Genomic DNA, 17795 nt, shown 5'->3' on the forward strand with positions numbered 1-17795 from the left:
AAGGGCCGGGTTGGGGGGGCGGGTGGTTTTTTGATTGTTTTTTTTTTTGTTTTGTTTTGGGGTTTTTTTGTTTGGTTTTTTTCCTTTCTTTTTAAAGCCCGGGCTCTGGCGCGGCCCCGGCGGTATCTGCCGCTTTCCCGGGTTCCCCCACGCTGGGCCTTCGCCAGCGCCTAGCGCCCACCCCCCAGCCACGGCGGGGCGGGAGCGCGGCCCTCGCCCTGGCGGATCCCGCCGAGGGGGCCGGGGGTGCCCCGCGGCCCGCCGGGCCGAGCAGGCGGCGCGGCGCGGGGTACCCGTCGCCCTTGCGGCAAAGCGGAGGCGAGCAGGGGCCTCCTGAGGTAATCCGGCGCTGGGATCCGAGGCGAAAGCCGTGGCTGGTGGGGGGAGTGCCCCCGGCGGAGCCGCTGCCCGCACGCCGTCGTTGGCCTGCTGGCTCTGACACTGCGCATTTTTGCTACGTTGTGAGGACGTTTCTGCTTGCCTAGAAGCCTGAGCCTGAAATACTGCTCGTTACGCTCGTTAACATTCACGGGAAGGGGGAAACCTACTGTATGTGGCTTTTCGTGCTGCTTTGCAGTGGATTTGGCGTTAGGGTTGTGGGCTGTTGAGTTTTTTTACCCCCCTAAGTCTCTCTTGATTGTAGAAGTGATGAAATAGCAAGGGTTTAAGGAACAAAGATCGAGAGAGTAAAACTTTAAATTGAGACTGATAGAAGCATAGGTCTTGAAAAATGAAGCCCTTGTCTACTGTCCTGCTCCTTGAGCTAGCCATTTAAGTGCTTTAAAATATCTAGAAGTCCTGAAATTCTACGAAGGATATGAGTTTATCATCTTGATCCCTTTTTATTTAAGGCATTTGCTTGAAGGTCTTCACAGAACGCAACAGAATTTATTTAAGTAGATAAAAACATATATGTGTGTATGTATTTATATATTTACATTATTTTAAGAGTTAGCTTGAAGCCAAATTTGCTCCACTTATAGGCTTTCATAACAGATGCGGTCAAGCTTAGGAAAGCTTCTGCTCTTATCTGAAAGGTGAAGGCAGTTTTCATCTTGATCATCTTGTTCTTGCAGCTATGTTTCAAACTTTTAAGATGTTATTGCTTCCTTTGAAAAATCCTAAACAGAAGTGTCTGAAGTGTTCTGATAACGCCCCAAACTTAAACTGGTGCTCTTTAGTATTTAAAATACAGAAGGGTTTATAGCAACAGTGCTTGTAGTGTAGCTTTAATGCGAAACTACATTTTAAAGCTCTGCTTCAAATAATTTAATAGCATCTGGTTTGTTTATTGAAATATAGCAGCATACATGTGGGATGTGCAATATAGGTGATGCTGTCTGTCTTAAAGACAAGTGGAAATTGACTGAACAAAAGTGCTGTTAATTGGTGTTTGAAATTATTTTTAAATGGTAGTGGTAACTCCCTGTTGTGCTGGGAAGCCTGTGCTTTCAAAGGAGGTCCTCATATATTGGCCTGTAAAAGTTAGAGAAGTGGCACATTTCTACCACTGTATTATACATCAGTTTGGGAAAATATTCTAATACAACTTCACAGGTCCTGTCCTGTGATTTAAAAAAAAAAAAAAATATATATATATATATGTCCTTTGAGACTGTTTCCACAAAAGCTTTGTGATGGCTGTTGTATTGTAGAATGCTACTTAGTGGCGTGTTCAAGCAGGGTGGTGATTAATGGTTTCAAATTTAAAGTATTCTCAGTCCATAATTTTTTTTAAGATTATCAGTGTGTTGGTTCTGTCATGCCCTTTCTTTATGACACTGTTTTGGCACATTTGGGTGCTTAAAACTCAAATATAACAAGGTGGGGATTATAGGTTAGCCAAAACCCTTTGTTAACAAAGTTATGAATCAGTAAGGCTTCAGATATTTTTCAAATAAAGATATTGGATGTTTCCTGGAGTAAAAAAGAAACAATTAAAGTGGTTTAAGAAGTTGTTCAGAAAATATGGCCTATAAGCTCTTCTTCAATTCCTAGACTAATTAAGTGTTTTCTCACTAAGTTTCTATTAAATACTGCTCTTTCAGTTATTTTTGCTCACTTCTGCTGCTGCTTCCTACTTGATCCTTTGGAATTCACAGTGCTTAGTAATGTTCAACTGACTGTTTTGATGATTATGTTTCTGAAGCTTGGGGGAAAAGAAAAAAATTTTGAAATGTGCTACCCTACTTCTTGGCTGTTCCTGAAAGAGCTCTTTGGCTTGGCACCTTTGACAACAATCTTTGTATGTCTGATTTTTTGTTTCTAGGGGCCATGTAGAGTGTTATACATTATTTTCACTTGCCCTGACCATCCTCCTCTTTACATTTCATCTTCTGTATGTTTCACAACAAAGGAGCTTGTGGCTGTGATAAGTATGCTTTACTCTCTAGTAAGAGAAATAAAGTGGAAAGAGGGCAGGCTTCTCTAGCAAAGTTACTACTTGATGCAAACAGCCTAAATATCTAAAAATGAAGTTTCTTAAGTTTGTGATTGAATCATAGAATGGTTTGGGTTGGAAAGTACCTTAAAGATCATCTAGTTGTAACCCCCTGCCATGGGCAGGGACACCTTCCACTAGATTGAGACACTGGCTGTTGGTCTTTGGAAGGAAATGGATCTTTTAGAACTGGAAGGGATTTACTGGGCTGTCAAGTCCTAACATACATGTGTTTGGCTAAGGTTTAGCTACTTTGAATGTTTAGAGATTCAGCTAAAGAGCAAGTAAAGTAAATACCTATGGAGCAAATAATCTCGCTTCTTCTAGAAATCATTTTCTTGTTAAATGTCTTTGCCATACTGATGATGTCAGTAGATTTAGTAACTTAGAGGTGACATTGCACTGACTTAAAATTTTGTTGTTGAGCAGAATACCTATTAGCACCAGGGTGTGAGAGCAGGATAGAAGGAGAACGCCAGATCCCTGCTCTAGCCAAGCAGTGGCAGAATACTGGGAAATTTGAGGCAGAAGTAATGACAAATTTTAGGAAAAACAACTGCGTACCTTCACAGCTGTTCAGAAACATAATCATTCTTCCTGCAGTTAAGGAGCATTTTGTCATTGGGGGTTTGTTTTTTTTTTATTGAGGCTGTGAATAAGCATGAACCTCTTGGCACAACTATCTGTGTGCGCATTTACAATTAAACAGGTTCTCATTGCTGAAAGCTCAGGCTGTGGCTAGTTAACATCATAAAGAAGTATAGGTCTAATATTAAAATGAGTAGCTTATCAAACTCATAGCTGTTGTATTTTAATGCTGAAATGCTTTTATTTATTGTGGAGGGGGAAAAAAGATGTGTTATGGGATTGTGTCTCAGTAGATTCATTAGGTTTGTCGGGCTTCTAAGTGCAAATATTGAAATCCAAAACTGTACAGAGGAAGCTTTTTTTAGTGGCTTTACAAAAAGTTTTAAGGATCTATTAATTTATGTGTCTGTCCCTGCATTTTTTTGTCAGATTTCCCCATAACTAAAAGATACTGCTTCAGTAAGAAAATACAGAAACTGTTTTTAGATTGTTCATGCTCTGTATATTGGGAGCTTATAGTCACGGCTGGTTGAAGTGATGCAGCAGTACATAACTCATTTAATAATCTTTGTATCCAGAAAGCTGTAAGTGCTGTGTGTGAAGATTCAACTTTCCTTAACAGTTTCTCTCTTCAGAAACTAGAACAACTCAATCAGTATCCAGATTTTAACAACTACCTGATTTTTGTTCTTACGAAGTTGAAATCTGAGGGTAAGTTCTTGAGATATTGACTGGTTTAGTCTACTTCTTTTTTCTGCCTTTTTTTTTTTTTTAAATTTGTTTTATTTAGCTTGAAAGAAATAGGAAGCTGATGCCTGTAGTCAGTTTGCTGGTTGGTTGAGCTCCATAGTCATGTAGAACTCATTTATCCTCTCAGGAGTCCTTGTGGAAAATTTATTGGTGCTTGTAGAATCTATGCTAAGGCTGAAACTATTCTAAATGTCCTATGAAATCTTCCTAGAAATGTTGGGGTATCCTACCTCTATCAGGATGAAGTGAAGTTGTGGAATAACTTTGAGTCATGACTATACGCATTATAAGATTGAGTTAATTGCTAAATTGAGTTATGGTAATGATCTCCCTAGTAGTGAGATTGTTAAATATTTTGAAGGTCACACACTAGAGTTGTCCGAAGATGATGTCTGTCAGAATATTCATTCTGAAGTCTTGTTCTAGCAAAATGCAGTTAGAAATCAACTGGCTACTTACTGTTATGTTATGGACATTAGTACAAACTGTATATGGCATACTGTGTAGCTTCTACCAGTTAGTAAATTCAGACAATTCCTTAGTAATGATCAGGGTGTGCGAAAGATTGTGTTTCCAGTGTACTACAGCTACTGATGTGTGAGGTCTTTTACAGTGAAAGAAATTTGTTTCAAGATCTGTTTTAGCACATCTCGGTTCTTTACATTTGTTTGTAATTGATGTGTTCGATTGTTTGGGTTGTTTTCTGTTGTTTTGGGTTTTTTTTTCCTTAGTGTCCTGCTACCAGTGCTTTTTCTGCCCTCAAGCATTTTACCTCTGGGTTTCTGGATGCTTGCTTTTTTCCCTTTGAATTAGATTTTACTTACATGTGGCTGTGTAACATTCAAAGAATCAGCAAGAATGTTTAACTAGTGTTTTGATTGTGCTGTCAGCTTACTTTGGGAGGAAGGAAACAGGAGGAATGAAGTATATTTTCATATTTGAAGGCTGGAGTATATCCCAATGGTTTTGTGTGTTCTATGTAGGGTGTCTCCCGATCATCTGTAAGGCCTTGGGGGAACACCTCCAGTTCAAAAGAGAGGGTGAGCTTTCAAGACCTGAATCAACCGGGATATTAAATTTTTGAGCAAAGTGCCAGTATAGATACACATGTGCTTTATACATTAACAGAAAAATGAAAAGCAGAGCGAGTCCAGCAGTGGGATCTGGAGCCTCTACGAAGGATGTGACGAGAAGGGTGTTCCATGTTTTGGTTTTTTTGCTCTAAAATGTGTTTTCTAACACTGCCTTACTTGCTAATTTTAATTTCCCCTTTTTCATTCTGTTCAGCACTTGAGCTTGAGGTTCTAGATACTGATGTGTGTTTAGCAATGTGTTAGAATCTCTTGTCCCAACATATCTCCTTAGATTATCCAGTAGTCTTTTTCTACCCTTCTTAATGTTTAGATACATCAATCTGTTTGGAATTGGATGAAGAGTAGGAGATGCTAACTATTGCAAAATGGTTGTATAAAGCTGTTTTATCTGAGGAAAAAAATAATAGCATCTGGCAGGTTGAGGAGGCAAGCAAGTTGGGGTGAAGTAGCAAGCTGACTTCTTAAATGAGGTGTTTGGGATCAGACTGCACTGATAGCTCTCACAGATACATTAGGTCTTTTGTGAGACTGCTCAGAAGGAGCTGTTGCTTCGGAGATGCTTTGTCCTGCATCAGTGACGTTTTTAGTCATAATCTTTCATCCAAAGCAACCGTTTTTAAACTTTGTATTTCTAGTTCAGGGAAACTGGGAGAATATTGAGGGTGCCATAACTAAGTCCAGTGTTGGTGCTTTTCATAGTATTTGCCAAGTTACAAATATCCTGTTACCTTGCTTGCGTAGGACTAATGAGGGACGATGGAAGACTGTTGGTTGTATTTGACTTGAATCCAACCAACAGCTGTCCATCGTCCCTCATTAGTCCTGTCCAAGCAAGGTAAAGAGACTATTAGATCTGCTATTCAGTAGCTACAACACTCTTGCCTACTCTTTTGGACCAGTAGTGGAAGATGTGATGGACTCAACAGGTAGATAATTATCTTCAGTACAACTGAGAAAGTATTCTTTCCTTTCCCCACCTGAAGAGGGTTCTTTTGGTGGTCTGTCCTACAGCCTTGCCAAGTTTGTTGGCTAGGGGAAAGAGCTTGTGTGCTTTACACCACAGACCAAAGCATAGGTAGTCATACTGTTGGAAGTTCATGCTTTTGTTACGTCCATACTGTCCCCAGCAGAAGGAGCCATGAAAATAAGCTTCCAACATCACTGACAGCACATTCAATAAAAATTAAGGTGTTTTCATAGTGCATTAGAAAAAGAGCTTGGTTTGGTGGCAGATGGGACTAGGCTTTGATTCAGTTTTTGCCACTTCTGAGAAAACTGTGCTTAAGGATACATTTAGGTGACAGCTCCTGAATGTGGGAATTCTGTAGTGGCTGATTGAAATGTGTGTTAAATAGCCTCATTTTACTGCAGTGGAGGTTGTACCAAATTATCTTTGGCCTGAGTCTTACACCTCTGCAGGCAAATAACTTTGCAACCAAACTTTTATTTGCAAGCAAGTAACTCTGCTTGCAAAGCTGGCTGTTCTCCTGAGGCCTGCCTCTAAGATACTTAAGTAAACATTATGTGTAGGGAATTTGGTTTGTTTTAGCACCAGAGCTATTACATTTCAGTTGCAGAAAGTATAACTTCTTTTTCCCTCCAGTGTTAGCTTCATCAGGTTTCTGTGTCTGAATGCTTGTGACTTGCTGGTTTTAGGTTTATTGTGGTACTCCTGCATGTATGTGGTGGGTTTTTTGGTTTTGTTTTTAAATTTTGTGGGCCTTGTTAAGCTGCCAAAGCTTGTTAAGCTTGGGTCATCCTGGGAACAGTTGTTGCCCTGCTACCATTTCATTAGTGAAAATATATGGCCTGGCTTGCAGCTATGGCATATATGTGCCCTAACTTTTAAGCACTTCCTTTCTTTTCGTTCTTTCTTTTAATAATGTGCATTTCCAAAGATAGCATCGTGAATCCGGACAAACGCCAATGTTACAAATATCACAGAATATAAAAAAAGTCAAGGAAACAGCATTCAGTCCCGGAAGTCAGACAGTAGGCAGGCTGATGGAATAAAATATGATCCTAAGCCATTAAAGATTAAGGTATAGGTCTCTAGAATGTACTTCCCAGGAGGTGTGGTGCTCAGAGATCTTCCTTAGCTGGGTGAGATGGAGTCAAGATTAACTGAAAAATATCTGAATGAAAGAAGCTTGATTTTAATAATTTATCTGTAAATGAAAATAATCCTCAGATGCTCTGTTAGTATAGCTCTTCCTTCTTGGTTTGGCAGGTATAAAACCTTGACCTCGCAGATAATGTAGTGGCACCGCCCTGCCTTTGTGTTGGTTTTTGGTCTTTTTTTTTTTTTTTTTTTTTTTTTTTTTTTCCTGGTGTCCGCTGAGCTCAGAATCCTGTAGGCTTCTGTATTGTGTTAATGAGTTGTTTCGTGGAGTCTGTGCGTGTTGCTGTTGCTTCTCAGGTCACTTTCTGTATTTTATGTGTAGTTGACTGAAACACTCCAGTGCTGCAAAGGAATATCAGCTTTGTCTGCGTTGTTGCATTTTTTGCTTACCTGCAGCTACCCTTCTTTGTTGTGAGCCATACATGTAAATCCTCCTTCACTTGTTTGCATCTTTTATTTTATAGTCCAAGTGTGTTCCCTTAAAGGAAAATATGAGAAAGTATTGTCCTAATTTCAGCCTCCTTGCGGTCTTGCCAAGGCCAGTTCTAGCCTCTAGTTAAGGTACATTGAGGCAGTTGTCCAAGACATCTGAAGTATGAGGCAGGCCAGAGAAAGGACCTTTAGGTGTCATAATACAATTCATACTGTAAGCAGAAGTGCTGAGTTTGTTTCAGACCTTGTTGACCATAATGATGAAATTCCCAAAGTTGTCTGTATCAAAATCTTGCTTTGTTTATACTTTCTGTAAATTAATGTTTATAAAATCCCTGTTTTCCCCCATCTAAAATAGACTGACAAAAATAGCATCCTTCTTAATTCATCTGTCTTGTCCTTTTGTAGGACAACTTTGTCAATTTGCTGGTGTTTCCTTATTATTGTTTTTAACCTGGAATTACACCATGCTTTAGCTTGCACAGCATCCTGAATTTTGTGAATGAGAGGTGGATCTCGCTTGTGCTAAATTATCAAAAGATGATGTCCATTGTCATTCACCAAGAATACTCTCTAATCCCCATAAATTCAATTTTTCAGTTAGGGAGCAATGGGTGTGATGCCTCTGTCATAATCCTGCCACAATATTTTGTTGATGCAAGGTTGTATCAGTACACAGTGAGATGACATGGCCTACTTGCATCAGTAAAGACTACTGTGTTGCCTTCTGGTAACACTTCTGTGTTCAACTCTAAGGAGAAACTAAATTGAGACTTTGTAATCTATGCATACATGCAGAAACATAGCAGGAATAGTATCCATTCTTTGGCTGATCCTCACACCTCTGAGGGAATGTCCTGGTTTCAGCTGGGATAGAGTTAACTGTCTTCCTAGTAGCTGATACGGTGCTATGTTTTGAGTTCAGTATGAGAAGAATGTTGATAACACACTGATGTTTTCAGTTGTTGCTAAGTAATGTTTAGTCTAAAGTCAAGGATTTTTCAGCTTCTGATGCCCAGCTAGTGAGAAAGCTGGAGGGGCACAAGAAGTTGGGAGGGGACACAGCCAGGGCAGCTGACCCAAACAGGTCAAAGGAATAATCCATACCAGGTGATGTCATGCCTAGTATATAAACTGGGGGGAGTTGGCCGGGGCAGGGCAGATCGCTGCTCGGGAACTAACTGGGCATCGGTTGGCAAGTGGTGAGCAATTACTTTGGGCATCACTTGTATATTTTAATCCTTTTAATTATTACTATTGTCATTTTATTAGTATTATCATTATTAGTTTCTTCTTTTCTGTTCTATTAAACTGTTCTTATCTCAACTGACGAGTTTTACCTCTTTTCCCAATGTTCTCCCCCATCCCACTGCAGGGGGGGAAGTCAGTGAGTGGCTGCGTGGTGCTTGGTTGCTGACTGGAGTTAAAGCACGACAGCGAAAAAAGGGAAACTGTCTTTATATTGGGTCAGAATTAACACGGCATTCTGCTTAGCCTAATATGGCCTTCACGATGTTGCATGTTTTATATAAAAATTGCAAGAACAGAAGTGGTGTCAAAGCTTTCCACTTAGGTAAGATCTGACATACTTAATGCCCCTTTATGTGGTGAAAAAAGAAGAGAACTACTGATATGGTATCTAGTCTAATCAAGATTCAGGCTGTCCATCCTTAGTCCCAAAACACACATGTTCTTTCTCAGATCTACCTTTTACCCTTCTTAGACAAGAGACAGAGGACATGGTTGGTTTGTGCACAGTTTCTGTAAAGTTTTGTGTTTGTCTCCCTGTCCCCTCTCCACTACACTCTTGGCAGGACCTAGGCTAATGGGAAAATACTGAGACAAATGCATGATGGTCTTGGTAGCATTCTGCTGGCCTGTATAGCCATAGTTATCCATCCTGTTGCAGCTATATAAAGCCTTTGTGATTCTGATCTTGGATTGTGTTGTAGTGACTGATCTTCATCCCATCCTAATGTAAGAACTCTAGTCTTTGGTCTCAACAGAGTGTTATCTCAGTGGATTGATCATGGCCTGGTATAAGGCTATCACAGTCAAGGATCAGAATCCTTGAGATGAACTTTTAGTCTGAAGGTGAATGAGCTGGGATTGAGAACACTGCTTTAGTAGTACCTTTGTCATAGGCTTTAAAGATGGTCTTTTATTTCCAAAATGCTTTGAATTTTTATAAACCAGTTGAAGATAGAGCAGTGTCTCTGCAACTCTTGATCTTGTTCATGTGAATCTTTCCCCAAGATACACAATGGTCTTTGAGCAGTAACCTTTCTAGGTAGAGCCTGGGGCTGCTACCTAGAAATTCACTTGTGTCCAGAAGAAAGAAAAATATTCCTGAAGATGCCTACAAGAGGTTCCAAGGAGCTAACAGGAATGGAACTGCCTCTGACATCGACAAAACTCCTTGGGTAGCTACCTTGGAGGAGTCTAGGGCTGCTACCTGCAAATTCACCTGTCTCCAGAGGAGACCAACATACTTCTGGAGAGACCTGTTTTCAGACTCCTGCAAGGAAGATGCTCAAGGTGTCCTGTGTATGTTGGAGGCAGGTCCATGTTCTGTACCTTGCTGGGAGTCCTCCCAGGCAGCTTTGGAGTGTTTTGGCCTGTTGACTAGCCTAGTGTCTTCATGTACTTAATCACATTGGCTTAGGTTCTTCAAAAGTGCTGTTCACTGTAAGCATTTGCGGGGCAAGTCTTGGAATATATTTTCTCTCAAGTAGCTTGTGGAGAGAAAGGACAGAAGTTTTCAGGCTTTCCCTTGATTCTTAAGATCATCAAACTTTTGGGGTTTTTGCTGTGCTTTTTTCTGAAGTTCAGGCGGTCTTGGGTAAGGTCAGTTTTGGCCTCACAATAAATGTGACATTTTGGGGGTAAGTTGGAGGTATTTAGCCAGCTATTTGAAGCCTTTCCTTGGTGCATCTTAGGAGCTGAATGTAGTCTGCCACAAGGGGTATTTCTTTGTATGCTTTTTTTTAAGTCAAACTGTCCTACTTAGTGATGTTTGGTTGTTTCTCATGTCAAATCTAAGTGTACTTGAAATGCCAGTATCAAGCATCTCTATGTGGTGTTTTCCTACAGATAGGGAAAGTGTTGCTGGTGTGATTTCTAAAGGCACTTCAGTCCACCAAGCAGTACTTGACTTCAGTGCAGTTCTGAGGTGCCTCCTACCTGAAAAAATGGTGCCTCCTACTCATGAGGCTATGTGCTGGTGTCTGACTTAGGCTGTGATAGCTCCTAGGAAGTAATATCACCACCTCTTCCTAGATTTTCAGAAACAAGACTTACTGTGAGGCATTAGGATGATGTAACAGCTTCAGTGTGTTTGTTATTTTGCAGTGCTGGAGCAGGTGCAATTGATTAGCTGACCACTTTCATTAAGCCAAATCTAGCCTTATAGAGCAATGCCCATTAGCACTTCTCATGTGCAAGTAAAACCTTTCCTTTAATGCCAAAAGGGAGTGGAACCCAGAAAAAACACAAATTTTTTTCAATACCACCAGTAATAGTACCCACAGTATTTTTGGCCAGCTCCAGAATTGAGTATCTTTACTGAAAAGAATCTAAAGAGCCATATAAAAGCACATCTTGATCCCACAGTTCAATGCTAATATCAATAACTGGCTAAGCATTACTACTGCTTTTGCAAAGCATTTTAAACTCCTTTCTTCCCCTTCTATAATGACATAATTCTCACTCTTCAGAACCACATGAAGGTTTTACTCAGCTGTACCTTCTGCTTTCAAAAGGTATTCAGGAGCAACAGTGCCATGATAGTCATAAGTACCAATGACTTCAGTCTGCATTCAGTTCAGTATAGGCAGCTTGTAACAGCTTAGCTCTGCAGCACTGGACTGGGCAACACTATTCCTTCCTGGTGAGGTTGTCTGCTTTATCTGAAGTGTCACACACTGGCTGTTCAAGCATGTACAGATTCAATAGTCCAAATTTTTATTTTGCTATCTCCAAGGAAAAAGCATTTATGTAACTTTGAGAGATTTATGTTCTTCTCTGAATCAGTAGATATACTACTGATCAGAGGTAATTCTGACTGGCAGGCTGTAAGTCTTAGGAGCATTAAGCATTCCAAAATGGCAAGCACTCACAGCTTTCCCTTATTTTCCTCCCTCCCCAAAGAAAGGAGGCTGATGAAGTCATAGGTAGAAAGTGAAAACTACAGAGACTGAAGATGGATTTCAAATGGCTCAGAAGAGGAAGATCAGCACGGTCACACATCAGCGCTGCTTAGATGTAGTCTCATTTTCTAAGTAACCAACAAGCTAGTTGTTGGTCAGCAGTTCAACACCCTTCCCATATTGTCCACAGCTCAGTTTTATTTACATCATCTTCTTCAGAAGCATAGCTGTTGCTACTTATTATTCAATAAATATGCAACACTTAGCATCAGCGGAACATTTCCAGCTTTGTTTTGGTGTCTTACAGATGTTCCTAAGCTTAGGCAGTTGTGTCAAATTATTTTCCATGACTCACATGAGTCAACTGAGCACTGATTAATTTCAGACTAGACACTACATTTCAAGGTCGTTTATGTATTCAGTTACACTGCATGTTTTGAAACATTGTCAATCTGTCTTCCAACGTGATAGTGAACCATACCAGTTTAAGCCAAAAGTGTTATACTTAAGGTTATGTAAAAGTCCAGCATGAAAAAAAAAAGGGGGGGGGGGGGGGGATCTTTTTCTACTAGAAAGCTCATGAAGGTGTCTCTGTACTGTGTTCTTGTACATTAGGATGGAAGAAATTATTCATTTTCTGTTTCCCATGTGACACTGGTCTGGTGTGATCCTTATTTTTTTGCTTTTAGCTCTTTTAAGAGACAGACAGTCTGTCATTAATGCATCAGAAATCTTCATGTGCAACAGTGACGCTTAGTCATGATTTTTATCACATTTTATATTTGTACATGTTAAATCCATATCACTAATTAAAACACACAGAATGACAGCTTATTTCTGAAAAAGGCTTAATAGCTTTAAGATTGAAATTGACAGAGGAGTTTTGTTTTAGAAAAGTCTCACCCTAACATTTAAAGTTGCCAATATCACAAGAGTAACAGGGCGAAATATAGCCATGTTCATAATCATTATATTGCAGTCTGTGAATGGATAAAGGCTACCCTCATCCCAGTTGCTCAGTTCATTTAGCAATCTAAGAAGTTACATTCTAAGGAAGAGAGGATGAAAAGACACGGTGAAAAAAATGCTGACCTGGACTTGCAGGTGAGCTACAAAAACTTTGTTGCTTTCATGTATGATCCTATATCATACAAACCCTCATTAGAGGAAATATGACTATTTGAGGACACATTCTGGTTCTTAAAAGCACTGCAGTAGCCCTGAAATAATTGATATCTGTGTAATGTGGGTATGTGTCCGTTTGCTCTGTCTGTAAACCATTAAAATCTGGAACTGGTATTAGAGTCTTGCAGCAGAATTGAAAATATACTGAGAACCAAATTATGATTATGTGATATAGTTTTATTATAAAGTGAGGCAATGTGAGAGGGGAATCATCCACTGATTAACTGATTTGGCACCAAAGATATCAAATGCCAGAGATTTGCTTCATTTTGCTGCTTTTTCTTGTACTATATGTTCTTGTCAACTCTCTATACTTCCAGGTTGACTGTGATCTTTTTTGATGGCTGAAGCATATGGCTGACAGAACTTAATCACAGAATCTATGAACGCTAAAGAGTGTCTTACTCAGCTCTTAAGCCACCTGCCTGTAGTCTTGGTGTTACAGCAAGAACTTCATCCAGATCTGTATTACTGTCTTCTGACAGTGTAGCTGTTAAGTTGTTGAACATCCTGGATTCTGTAAATATCCTTGTGCGGTCATATCAAGAAATTTTTCTCAAATCAAGATTTTGACTATGTTGTGGTATGGGTTTTGGTTGTGGTTTGTTTTGTTTTTTTAAATGCCTGAGTATCAGATTATGTGGTGCTTCTCTAGCTCAAGTGGTTGGTGTTTGTTTGGCACTAAGTCCATCTTTGTGATTTCTGCTTGTCGCCTCTCAGTATGGTGATAATTGATTTTGCTTTTTGTTTTTAATTTTTCTTCTTTTTGTTGCTTCATGAGTTCTTTTTCACTTGTTAGAGATGCAGTTTTCACTGTTGTTATGGTTTAAGCCCAGCTGGCAACAAAGTACCATGAAGCTGCTCGCTCAGTCCTACCCATGGTGGGATGAGGAAGAGAAAATAGAAAGAAAAGCTCATTGGTCAAGACAAGGACAGGGAGGGATCACTCACCAGTTATGGTCACAGGCAAAACAGACTCAACTTGGAGAAAAAACAAAACCAATTTAATTTGTTACCATTCAAATCAGAACAGGATAATGAGAAGTAAAACCAAATCTTAAAACACCTTTCCCCCCACTCCTCCCTTCTTCCCAGGCTCAACTCCACTCCTGATTTTCTCTACCGCCTCCCCCCGGTGGTGCAGGGAGATGGGGAATGGGGACTGTGGTCAGTTCATCACATGTTGTCTCTGCCGTTCCTTCCTCCTCGGGGGCAGGACTCCTCACTCTTCCCCTGCTCTGGCGTGGGGTCCCTCCCATGGGAGACAGTCCTCTGTGAACTTCTCCAGCATGGGTCCTTTCTGTAGGTTGTAGTTCTTCACGAACTTCTCTGGCACGGGTCCTTTCTGCAGGCTGCAGTTCTTCAGGCACAGACTGCTCCAGCGTGGGCTTTCCCATGAAGTCACGACCATCTTCGGGGACATCCCCCTGCTCTGGTGTGGGGTCCTCTATGGGCTGCAGGTGGACATCTGCTCCATGGCTCACCTCCACGGGCTGGGGGGGGACAGCCTGACGTCTCACCACGGGCTGCAGGGGCATCCCCTCCTCCAGCGCACCTCCTCCCCCTCCTTCCTTACTGACCTCACTGCCTGCTGAGGGGTTTCTCTCACATCCCGCTCCCCTCACCCACTACAGGTTCCCCTTCTTAAATATGTTATCCCAGAGGCACTACCACCGTCGCTGATGGGTTTGACCTTGGCCAGAGGGGAGGGTGCATCTTGAAGCCGGTTGGCATTGGCTCTGTTGGACATGGGGGAAGCTTCTAGCAGCTTCTCACAGAAGCCACCCCTGTAGCCCCTCCCCCGCTACCAAAACCTTGTCACCAAATGCAATACAACTATGAATCCCATGGAATTTTTGCAGGTCTGTGTGATAAACGCTTACTATGAAGAGCAGTCTTTCTCTTATCTTGGCTAAAGGAATGGATTTAATGTTTCATGCTGCTGCATACCATAGGATAGCTAATGAAGAAAACAATGGTGAAGTTTCACCTTAATGTGACCTTGCTTTTTATCTAAACCAACTGGCTAGTCTGCCTGTTTCTGACACAGGGAACTTAATAGTATCTGTATCTTTGCTGTTGCAAATTGTCTCAAATTTGTTTAATATTTTCATGTTGGAATTTATACTAATAGTGGCTAATGTACCATATTCTGATCAGACTCTAGTTGGCACTCTGAATTCTGTCACCCCAAGAAGGTACTGCTGGCTGATACAGAATGAGTAACTATTGTATTCTGTGTCTAACTGTGGCTGCTGGCAATGATGGTTTATTGTGGCTTGAGAGGGTTTTAAATTGTGTCGAAATTAAAGTAAGACTCCTTTGGCTTCCTTCTTCACCAGGCACAACTTTAAATCTTAATAATCATGGAGGACTGGATTTCTTGAAGTTGTGTGTACCTATCAATGGATTAGTTACATAAAGCAATCAGAGTTTGACATACTACATTGGCATAAGATTTGATGCAGAGATTTTACTTTTAATTCAGAGTATTTCAGGCAAACCTGAGACTAATCAAGAGTTCAAGTAAGAGCTTCTTTTTTAGGTCATTCTCCACCTGATCTGTATTAATAATATCTTCAAAACTTTAAACAAAATGACAAAGTTACTTGATTTGAGTTGCCAATTAATAATAGTAGTAATAAATGACACATCACACAACCAAGTTCTGCGGTTGAGAAAAGTGTGTCCACTGATCCAGTCTTTAATATTTTTATTTAAACTAGTAAATCCTTTCTTCCCTCTTACTCCATTCTCCCAGAAAAGTTGTTGGTGCTTGAAATCCAGTGCTGTGCAAGTGAACTGGCTGACTTTTATTTTTATATCGTTTAGAAGATGGTGGGTATTTAAAAACTATAGTGTAGGTGACATTATAGAATTGTTTCAAACATGTATGCATAGGGTGGCTTCCTGGTTTATAAAGTTCCTGAATTCTATGTAAAGGACATATTTGTTTGTAAATCAATACATTTATAGTTATGGAGCATGAAAAATAATGCTTCTTTAGGAGAACTGAAATATGAACATAAAAACAAGATTAAAAAGTATATGATGGCAGTCTGGTTTTGACACTTAAATAAAATCAGTTGATTAAAATTAATTTTAATTTCTGATCAGCCAAACAAAACCCCCTCTTCTGAGAAGTGCTGTTTCTGTTCTAACTAGCACAGATCGCACTAGAAAGTGTCTTTATACTGTCTGTCAGTCAGACATCATGGGTGTACTGAGAGTCTTGATGTTGTGATGCAGTAACTTTAGTTTGAAAACACTATTTTATATTTGAAAGTTGTATCTCTTATTTTGCTTATCCTTATTTCTGTTGGGATGTTAATAGTTTTGAAGGCCTGGAATAGATCCATGTATAAACTAATTCTTGGCACAAAGAAACTTTGAACATCCTTATTTCTTGCTCAGATCAGGGCTTCATCCAAAAAACTCAAACAGGTGGCTAAAATGCTAATTAAAATTAGCTTCCTGTGCTGATTAGGGTTGCTGTAAACTGTAAATTTAAATTTCTTATGCAATAAACTAATCCTTTCTAGGTAGAACATCCAGCTCTCACTTTCAGCATGATTGAGAAATAATACCAAGTTACTCAAGGTCTTGGTTGAAGAACTAACTAAACATGAGTCTTCTCCAATATAAGTGAAAAATCTAGGCTGTTCTTTTTCTGTTCCTCCTCTTGCCCCAGTAATCTACAGAAATTTGCAGGCAAAAAGAGCTCAGTGAAGAGAACTCAAACTGTTGCCTAAACTTAAATTCTTAATCAGTTCTGGTCAATTCTGGTCGCTTTTCTCTTATGGTTCATACCATATGACACCTGTTAACATTGTTTAAACACTTTTTTTTCCCCTTCTCCCTCTAATTATTAATTTAATAGATCAACAGAACAGCTGGTATCTGAAGGGGTTACAATATATTATTTCATAGAAAAATTGAACACTGTATTTCTGTGGAAGTAGGGGGTGGAGAATTTACTGCATAGTCCCTACATCATTTCTATATCTTACTATGGTGAAAGCAGGTCTGTCATCAATTTCTTACAGTATCAGTGTTGCAGCAAGCCAGTTAGTATAATCAGAATGTCTGAATGTCTCTGGCTGACCAATTTCTTTTATGAGTCTCCTATATCCTGTGACTTCAGATCTATTCCTTGCCTATATTTTTCTACAAAATTTTATCTTAGAATGTGCAATTTGTAATACTGATATTCTAATTTTGAATAAATAGAAATAGTGAACTCTGAACCTGAAAAGCTTTGCTATGTGAATCGATGGGTGTAGTTGGAAGGAGAGATAAGGAAATGAAGATTACTATCTCTATATAAAGTTTTGATCTTGTTGCATTTTTCTGGAAATCTGCCTTATGAGTTGATTGAACATTGACTGTAAGTATTTTCTTTTGCAGATGAACCTACGCGTTCCTTGAGTGGTCTCATCTTGAAGAATAATGTAAAAGCACATTTTCACAACTTTCCCAATGGGGTAACTGACTTCATTAAAAGTGAATGTCTGAATAATATTGGTGATTCCTCCCCCTTAATTAGAGCTACTGTAGGTAAGTTTGCTCTTATTGCTGTCTTCTGCATACTTAAAATGCTACTGATATGAGTGAGAGCTGCACTAGGGATGTAAAGAATTATTAAACTCCTAAAACTGTTTGCTTCTGTTACTTGTCACAACTTCACCCTATTTTAATGCTGATACTTATTGTTAGTGTGAATATACAAAAGTCTTGCTTACTTTTGCTTCCTATTCTCTTAGAACTGATTTAGCAATTCAGTTCATATCTCCTGAAATTGCTGCCAATTTCTATACCTACAAACAGGAACAAGGTAAAGGTCTGACTTCAGAACTATTTCAGTATTCCACTTGCATCAATGAAACACTTCTGTTGGCTGATTTCCTGCTCCCTGCCCCCGATATGGACACATACGCACATCCCTTCAGGGAATCATCATACCATGCATAACACATTCACATAATGAGTTTCTGTTTTTAAACACCTTCTGTCAAAAAATGGTAGATAAAGTGTGG

At 39.8% G+C, this 17795-nt stretch overlaps 1 protein-coding gene across 4 annotated transcripts in view; it reads left to right on the plus strand.

Moving 5' to 3' along the window:
- Positions 1-17795, plus strand: part of TNPO1 (transportin 1) — an 83054-nt gene that overhangs the window by 18706 nt on the left and 46553 nt on the right. For all 4 annotated transcript variants that reach the window (XM_010582795.1, XM_010582796.1, XM_010582797.1 and 1 more), the window contains 2 exons: positions 3664-3739; positions 17167-17316. In XM_010582795.1, coding sequence (XP_010581097.1) covers positions 3664-3739; positions 17167-17316 — 226 coding nt within the window. The remainder of the gene's footprint in view (positions 1-3663; positions 3740-17166; positions 17317-17795) is intronic.

This window comes from Haliaeetus leucocephalus, unplaced genomic scaffold (assembly GCF_000737465.1).
Source record: "Haliaeetus leucocephalus isolate CR32 unplaced genomic scaffold, Haliaeetus_leucocephalus-4.0 Scaffold849, whole genome shotgun sequence".
Taxonomy (NCBI): domain Eukaryota; kingdom Metazoa; phylum Chordata; class Aves; order Accipitriformes; family Accipitridae; genus Haliaeetus; species Haliaeetus leucocephalus.